Genomic DNA, 8,718 nt, shown 5'->3' with positions numbered 1-8,718 from the left:
GGGTTTGTTTTGAAAATGTAAGATAAAAATGGTCAAATTACCCTTGTTTGATTTTGTGGTAAGACATAATGCTACCAAAATTGACCGCCTTCTACCACAAGGCAATGATTCCCGAGCTGGCACTACCTGGGAAGGACGCCACCACAGGCACACGCGAACCAAATAAGCCAATGGTAATCATTATAAAATCAAACGAAGCCTTTGTAAAAACAAAGATGACTGTCTTGTTTAAGATAATATTTAATACATATTCAAAATATTTCAAATTACACAATGATATATACTTCATTATGGAAAGGAGAAAGATACCGTGTCACCACTGAGCAAAGATACGGCTCTAAATATGAAAAAAATATATGCTCTACTCCTCTTAGCTCTCTTCATAAAATGGGTATTGTGTCAATATCCGTGATGCAGTCTGGTCGTCCGCACACCCTCTTTTTATTCAGCACAACGTTTCCTTATGTAGCATCCTGCTTTAATATAGATGGGATAGTTGTATATCAGTCATGATGTTAATTTCCAATTCATGTTTCGTGTCATACTCTTGATGTCACGTGATCGTAACTTGTCTACTTTCGATTTACCCGTGTGGGTGACTGACCTTACAGATTACGTACACCTCATTCGATTTATGCTACTCGTTGTTTTCTTTTCCATATTCTTTTCTATCTTGTTTCTAGAAACTTCTCGGTTGACCGTGGATCAGTCCACATCGTCACTCTCTTCTCTGGTCCACCACTGATATTTAAATCTTGTGTAAACTCGAAAATAGTGTGCCGTGATGGCAAACAGATTATAGGAAAAATCTTCTGGCTGTATTATTAGAAATAACATTCTATTGACATTATCAACTTTGAGGAAATATTCCCCCAAAAAAGACATTTTCTACAATCAAATGTACAAATTATTACACGTACATATCAACGCACGTGCTATAGTAAAACATCAACTTTAAGTTGATGGGAACTGTTCGTCATTTTGATCGCATTGTCAAGTATCCTATTTCTTTGTGAAAGTGTTTAATGCTTGTTAGTTTGCCTGTTGATTCTGTTTTTCTCTATACTGTACTCATTTGGGAACATAACACTACTTGCTTGACGGATGTCAAGCATGAAGACCCTTACTCTTCCGGAACACCTGTACTTATTCTCTGAGTCTGAATGTTCATGTTAATGTTCAGATTTTGTCATTGTCTATTGAATGAGAGTTTACTGTATGACTGTTCACTTGTTGGTAATTTTTTTTTATTGGAAGGTATCATATACAACAGTCCAATTACTGTTTCCGGCCTTGTTTAATATAGCGATTATGTGATATCATGTTGCTAGACAAACGCTTCTCAAGTCTATCATCCCCATCTGACAAGTGTAATTATTTCATGTTGATAGTGTCGAATCAGCCAGTCGTGAGAGTTGACACCTTGATGTGATCGTCATGTCCTTTTTCTGAAATGTCAGATTTAATAATGTAATGTTTCATATCGTCAGTGAGCATCATTTGATAAATATTTGTTATTGTGCTTTATGTCAACGTTGTTTACAGAGCATTCAAATAAAGGTTGCTGTGATTGTATAGTCAACCAGACAAATCGACGTCTATGAAACCATAACCATGTTACGGATACTCAGCTTAACTGTCGTCTCCTTTGTGATTCTGTGTACAACATGTACATTAGGTAAGTTAAAATTGTTTCCATACCAACGAGCATGCTATCATTATTATTTTCAATATTGTTAAACGTCTTTTCAACAACTATGGTCCCTTAAACAAAGGCCTCTCTTTGTCTGCGAGGTGAGTGCATGCGTTTATAGAAACCGACGATGTTCGTGTAAGCGATCTTGTGATAGTTCGGAAAATATGAGAGTCTTACTACTGAAGCCATCCGTTTAGCTCTTTTGCTGAGGATTGCGAATCCGTCGTTGCATTAGTGCACAATGCTAAGCGTAAAGCAGGAGATGTTTGCCAATTACCTTCTGTACTGTATGTAGAAAAATCAAGACTGACATCTAAACCTGCATGTCACATTTTAATTCACTCGAATTGTGGTATATTTCAGAATATAAACATGAACTTGATGTTGTTCTTAAATTAAAATCAAAATTGCAAAATCTATTGAAATATGTGTCTAATGCCTCCCTATCCAAATTTGAGACTGTACATGCGTTAATTTTTGGTCCTAAGTATCACTGACAAATTTGGAAAAACGAAATATGTGTATGACGCAGTTTGATTCATTGGTTGGCTCTGCTAGGTACCATTCACTTGTGTGTCTTTTATCCCATCTACCTTATGGTTTCCTTGCGATTTCATTTTCTAGCAATGTTTACATGTGAAATCTAATAAATGTGTTGTCCAAGGGTATTGTGGTTACTAGAGAATGTTTTCGTGTTGCCTTCGGCAGTATACTTCAGTGTGACAGCGCTATAAACCTGACTTAGGATCCACAATAGAACAAGAAAGATTGCATGACTTCATTGCACCCTCCACACAATTAAAATGGTGAACGTTGAGCCGCCCCTACTATATTTTAAAGACTGATAAGTCTGTGCTAGAGACAAAGTCCAAAGCCCTCCGTACAGCAAAGAATTTTTTCATAAAATTGCCAAAACTTCTTCAGCCCCAAATATTACAATCGTAGGAAGTAATCAAAAGTCAGGTCACCACCTGTTAGAATCCCACTTTTTCTATGATCTGCCTTTTTCTAAGAGTTGTTTCCCAATATCTCGAGAAGTACTGGGATCGACCATTCCCGTTTTTTCTTAATCGTGCATTGCCCATATTGCGAGTGATGGCAAAATCAAATTGACAGGCGCGCAATTTGGATTTTTACGAATGGTTCGTTATAATGGGAAGTAGTCATTTTTAATCTCGTATGTTGGTCCCACCTTGAACCCCAGTTCTGCAGCCTTAACGAAAAACCAATATGGCCGACATGTGGCCATCTTGGACTTTATGTTAATAGTTATCGCTAATGCATTTTAGTGGTTGTCTATAATCATGTCAATCTCCCTTGGTATCATTTTGTCCATGTTTAGTGACATTAAGAATAAAAATAAGAGGTAAAAGAAAGGTAACAAAAATAAGCTAATAAAGATCATACCATGGTGGGCGACAAGATCCCCTCTGAGATATCCTGTCCTCTGCACATGTTTACTATGCAATATACGTAGGACCGAAACTAGTCTGCTAACCTTGCAGGTAGAATGTACAAAATTACCTGCAACTCTCATTGCACGATCGCAAGAGGCGATTAAATCTGGTCCAAAGTTGAATGTTCGCCCTTGTGAGATGGTTTACGGGCTATGTCCATGGGTCCCCAGAGTCTTCAACAAAAGACCATGGAAGGATTTTGGTGCCCTATTTTGTTTTATCTTTATGCTTTTAAAATGCTGGGTCTTTTCTCTCCTTTTCGTTCTTGTAAATTTGTCTCGAGAAATTCCAATAATAATCTTCAACTGTCAAATCCAAGATGGCCACCTGTAAGTCATTTTTAGTTTATTTTTCTAATCAGTTCCAAAATGGCCAAGGGGATTTGAGAAAAAAAAATCCGCCCAGTGTTGCGAACGAAAAAACGACAACAAAATTTCATTGTCCAAGATGATCGCTTCTAATAAATCGCAAAATCAAACGGGCACCAAACAGACCAATGGGAAATTACATCTGCTGGAGGGCTCTTGAAGTTGGCTTCATTTTCGCACTATCACAAGAAGGATTACATGAATATATCGGGAAGCCATTGCTTAATAACCTCAAACAAACCAAAGTCATATTCTATAATATAGACCAACATATTTCGGATAACCTAGAATTTCACTAATTTCGACAGTTTCAAAAAGGGTCTTTAGACTTGGAACTTTGTCTCGAGTAAACATCATATCCTATCTAAGATTATCTTCGCCTTTCATCATATTTGAATGTCTCATATTGTGTTATGCTTTTTTAACCGTCTGCCCTATTGTTTTGTGTCGGTATTATTTCTCATGATTTCTCATTCGATGCCGATCCTTGCATGTTCCAGACTGTATACGAGAAAATCAGAATATGGACAAATATTCTACTGAGATTTCCACATTAGTCGCCTCCGTTAATAACGTAACAATGCATAATTGATTTACTATTAATTCTCTTTATTTCATCTTAGACGCTGCTACTCAGTTTCGGAATTGTAATTTGTACTTCTGGAATGAGGTTCCGCCAGAAATAGAAAATGGTGACCGATTCTGTGTCCAAAGTGGGAGACTTAAGTTTTGTCGGAACACAACCTGTCCGAACCTGTCTTGTGATGATCCACAATCACCATCAATATCAAGTCACTGTCCATTTTGCCCAGGCAAGTATTTTTCACTCTGCTATTGTTTGACAGCAAAAAAACGTATTGGAAATTATTTTACTCGTGCCTTTCTTGATCAAAATTTGTCATCACGCCCCCTATTGCTATCGCCGTTTGTCCGGCGTTGTAAACCTTTTTTACATTTTCGACAACTCAAAAAAACCCTGAATCGATTTCCCTAAAATTTTACATAAACCAAAAGTTTAAATCATATGGTCCCCACTTCCAAGGGCCTGAGAGGCGGGCCAACTTCAAACTTCAAAACTCTTCTTAATACCCAAGTATGGTAGATTAAAATACTCTTCATGATGGAAAGGTCTACGATTCTTTACCAAAATAGCAAATTTCATGACCACATTTCCCCCTGAGGAGTGAGTAGATTTTACTATGATTTATATAGGCAAATGACATTTTGATGATATGCAGATTGACCCTGACCCCAGGGACTGAGAGGCGGGGACAAAACAAAAGAGTCCAATTGAGTGAAATTTCTAAAGATGTTTTCAATTCACTGAAAAAGTAGAAGGATGGATGGATGGGTTTGCCATATGGTGCTTTACAAAAATTGTAAATACCACGACCCAAATGTCTCATTTTGGAGTGGATTTAGTTAATTACAAATTATATAGGAAACTTAATTTTTTAAGCATAACTTTTTATTTTTTTTATTGGAAATAGTTTAAACGTGTTTAAAATTACTACCATAGGTGACTGCTTAATGAAATACACATAGTGATTTTGGATGAGGCCAAACAGGGTGGGATTGTATCAGATTTAAAAGATATTTTCAATACCCATATATGTTTTATTAACATGGAATGCAGTTTCTTTTCACTATCTTGACGTAATGGGGTGTCATGCTTATGCCTGTTTCCATTTCATCTTGATGCAAAAGCTTGTTTTCAGTGTTCACATGAAGGTTAGGATTCGTTGATCAATTTAAATCAGTGTGTAAGACAATTAGATCACATTCTTTTTGAAGTGGACAATACGTTTTTATCTTTTTATTTATTTTTACATTTTTTTGCTCTTTTGTAACTTTGAAATCCTAGTAGAAACAGCAAAGCCTCGGAACAAAAATATGCCGAAAATTCAAGATGGTTGACATTCTTGGAGCTCTCGCTCTCTTTAGTATTTGTGTCTTTCGATTCAAGAGATGAACTTGTAATATGTATCCACACGTGTGTACATATTTTGGTTTATATCTATACGTAATTGAACCAAAGTGAATTAACCACCAAAATTAATGTGTGATATTTCTTTTGAGACGAATTACCAAAATTAATGATGAAAATCAGCTCCCCTCCTGATCAAGTACCTGTTTGTTATTATGTTTTAGGTTAGCTCTGAGCTGTGTCGTAATCTTTGCTTAGAACTACTTTGGAAACAATAAATCGTTTGTTTCTCTGTCTCGTAAATATCAGAGATGGATTTTCAATTAGTTAATTGCGATATAAAGAATTTTTTGTCAACCTTTAGACTCATTTCCAGTGAAGTGTTATATAATGCAAAGTTTGTACACATTTCATACTTCATTTTTATCCTGATTTTGTTTTAATGATACATTGTTGAATTGCTCGAGTGCGTTTTCGTCATAGCATTGCTAGTGAGCGTTTTCTTCAGAATATAATTAATCAGAAATCGTTTATATTCCAACTTATTTGATATTTTACCTTGCTAGTAGGTAATTTCATCTAGATACAAACGTTTTTTTTCTCTGAATCTTTGAAGGAAGTGGAACAAGCTAACCAGTGATAAGTATTTATATATAAATAAGTCTAAGAAATGATAGTTTTCAATTATCCTTATATTGGCCAAGGTGCCGGGTGATACCTGATACAGCGCTTGTGGTAAAATAAAAAACGACAAAAACATGTGCTGGGAAACAATTTTGGTTAATGGTTTGGTATTTATCATTTTCATAGTAAAAAAAGTATCAGAATCAAGGAAAAATATGTAAAAATGTAAAATCAGCTCCGAACCTACAGTCGTAACCGAATCCATGTTAATTTATCGACCGTTTGATCAATAATACAGTTAACCGATAAATAATCTAGCAATAAGAATATGCTCTTGTGAAAAGTTCAAAATTGCACGAGGATACTTTTGAGAGCTTTATTTTAAAGGAGAGAATATAGGTCATTGCGCTCAGTTTCTCATGGCAGGTTGATGAACCTCGTTAGTACTACTATTGTATTATGATTTTGATACCTATCTTATTAATATTTTATGCGTTAATGTATGGTGTTTATCATCATTATTATAAAGGTAAATGATAAGCGGGGACTTTGTAACTATTTCAAACACTTGACTATGTCTTTGCCTAGGTATTGAATCCGAACACTGCTTTAAATGCCAAAAGCGATGCAATGACATAAAAGACATGAGCAAAGATGAAAAAGATTGTTGGTTTACAAGTTTGCCTTGCTGCTTTTGATGATATGAGATATGAAAAACGAACAAGGATTTTACATGGTTGTCTTGCTCTCATAGTTATTATCATTATCACAATCTTAACGGCCCGTCAATACATAAAAGGTCATTAGGGCTATCTACCGGTAAAAGCCACAACGATCCAAAATGACAAAACATTGAACAAACTAAAAGGTAAAAGACAAATGCTAAAAATCTGTAATGCTTATATTATCACAAAAGATTAAAATGGGCAGTAATTTCTCTCATAGAAGGCATAAATAAGCTATAATGAAAAACGGTAATGGTTTGCATGGATGTCTTGCTCGCAAAGAAGACTAAAGCAATGGTCAAAAACGAGAATGGATTCACATGGTTGTTTTGTTAAAATTGAAGACATTAGCTATGATGAAAAATGAGCATGGCTACCATGTTATCGACCTCTGATATAGTATCAAGTGGAAGTTGATAACTCTTCACCACAGAAATCGAAATTACTACAAGGTGGTATCAAAAGCTTTTGAGCATCAGAGCGCGAGAGCAAGATGTTTGGGGTTATAGAACTTTATTTTTCAACAACTGAAAGTGACCACGGGGACCAAAGACTTTAAATAAATTTGCATTACATTTTCCCAAGAATGAACCGGAAACACCGAGGTGCTCCGGAATGGCAAGCGTGTTCTACTCCTTCGGCGACGCTCGTAAATTAAATCTTGGCCAATCCAAGCAAGCAGTGTCACATCAAGCTTCGTATCGCACAAAGAATTCCGTGACCTGGGCTGGATCTTTTAACGACATCTATTTTGGAGGTCAAGAGACGAACATTACATTCCCACCTGGCGATAGCTGTGTGTAAGGTATCATTTCACTTCTAAAAGTCTACACTTATTTTTTTTTTCTATTTTGCAGGTCAATGTGTCCATGGTGGCAATGTATACTTTGTTGGGGAACGTTTCAAATGCGTGGATGGTGTCAACATGTGTACCTGTTATCCTGATAACATGCTAAGGTGTTCCAAATTAGCAACCAACGAGCAGAATCTGTGTTCATAATGCTTTTTGTCTTTTCAAAACTCTTATATAGTGCAGTGAATCTTCGGCTTATACCAAATATATATCGCTTTATTTCAGTTGACATCTTTAATGTTGTTTTTTTTTTTAAATCAGTAAATAATTTGATCTTTATGCTTGTATTCAGTAGAAATTCAACTACTCTATATTATGGCTACCAAATAAATTTGATACTGTACAACATTTGAAATTGTGAGTGGACTTTTTTAAATAAAACGGAAAACCGCTGGACAAATGTCTGTTATGGAACTGAAGTGATTTGACAATAACAATCGTCATCTTTCCAGTTCATTGATATCAGTCGTCCCACTCTTCGTTTTCAGTGACACTGTGCAATAGGCGGCTGGTTTTAACATACGGCTTCAGCGTACAGTATCATGCAATGTCGAGTATCAAGAAGATACGAAAGGTAGAAAGAATACACATGCAAATTTAGGGATGACAACGAATATTCATTCGGTAAGGCGGTATTCGAATAGAAAAATGATAATCGAATTTTCGTTCTCATAATTGTTAATTTATACTAAAAGGATAAAGAAACGCAGGGTGAACTTTAAACCAGAAATTAAGTATGATATCGGGCTTCATTTAAAACGAAATTTTGTATACTTACAGATAAATTAAAGCTTAAAAATTTACAGTCTGTATTTTGCATCTTACAATTGGTTTAAAGGTACTAACGATTAAATTGAATGGACCCATAGGATTTTGAAATTGAAATTGAATAAGTCATCAATATCTTGTGTGTCCGCCGTTTGCTGTGGTCACGGCCCTTATTCTTCTGGTCATAGAGTTCATGAGAGCGTTAACCCGTCTTATGGGGATGTTATCCCACTCTTCAATCAGAGCTCTGGTCAACTGCTCTAGAGTAGCAGGGGGTGGCTGGCGCTTTCGAACCTGTCT

At 35.9% G+C, this 8,718-nt stretch overlaps 1 protein-coding gene across 1 annotated transcript; it reads left to right on the top strand.

Moving 5' to 3' along the window:
* Positions 1 to 1,584: 1,584 nt before the first annotated feature.
* On the top strand, positions 1,585 to 8,037 carry LOC132548338 (uncharacterized). Its single transcript, XM_060212194.1, has 3 exons — positions 1,585 to 1,678; positions 4,145 to 4,333; positions 7,655 to 8,037. Exons 1-3 carry the CDS (start codon positions 1,615 to 1,617, stop codon positions 7,795 to 7,797), a joined length of 396 nt encoding a protein of 131 aa, XP_060068177.1. The 5' UTR covers positions 1,585 to 1,614; the 3' UTR covers positions 7,798 to 8,037.
* The last annotated feature ends 681 nt before the right edge of the window (positions 8,038 to 8,718 follow it).

Source organism: Ylistrum balloti, unplaced genomic scaffold (genome assembly GCF_031769215.1).
Source record: "Ylistrum balloti isolate Yb309-2 unplaced genomic scaffold, AGI_CSIRO_Ybal_v1 Utg370008, whole genome shotgun sequence".
Taxonomy (NCBI): domain Eukaryota; kingdom Metazoa; phylum Mollusca; class Bivalvia; order Pectinida; family Pectinidae; genus Ylistrum; species Ylistrum balloti.
Note: the sequence above shows the minus strand (reverse complement) of the source record. Positions and strands in the feature narration are given on the sequence as shown.

Excerpts from the sequence above, each read along its gene's own strand:
- LOC132548338 (XM_060212194.1), top strand. The coding sequence starts at position 1,615 with ATGTTACGGATACTCAGCTTAACTGTCGTCTCCTTTGTGATTCTGTGT. Across the intron at positions 1,679-4,144 it reads GTGTACAACATGTACATTAG|ACGCTGCTACTCAGTTTCGG; the intron begins GTAAGTTAAAAT and ends ATTTCATCTTAG. Across the intron at positions 4,334-7,654 it reads TCACTGTCCATTTTGCCCAG|GTCAATGTGTCCATGGTGGC; the intron begins GCAAGTATTTTT and ends TCTATTTTGCAG.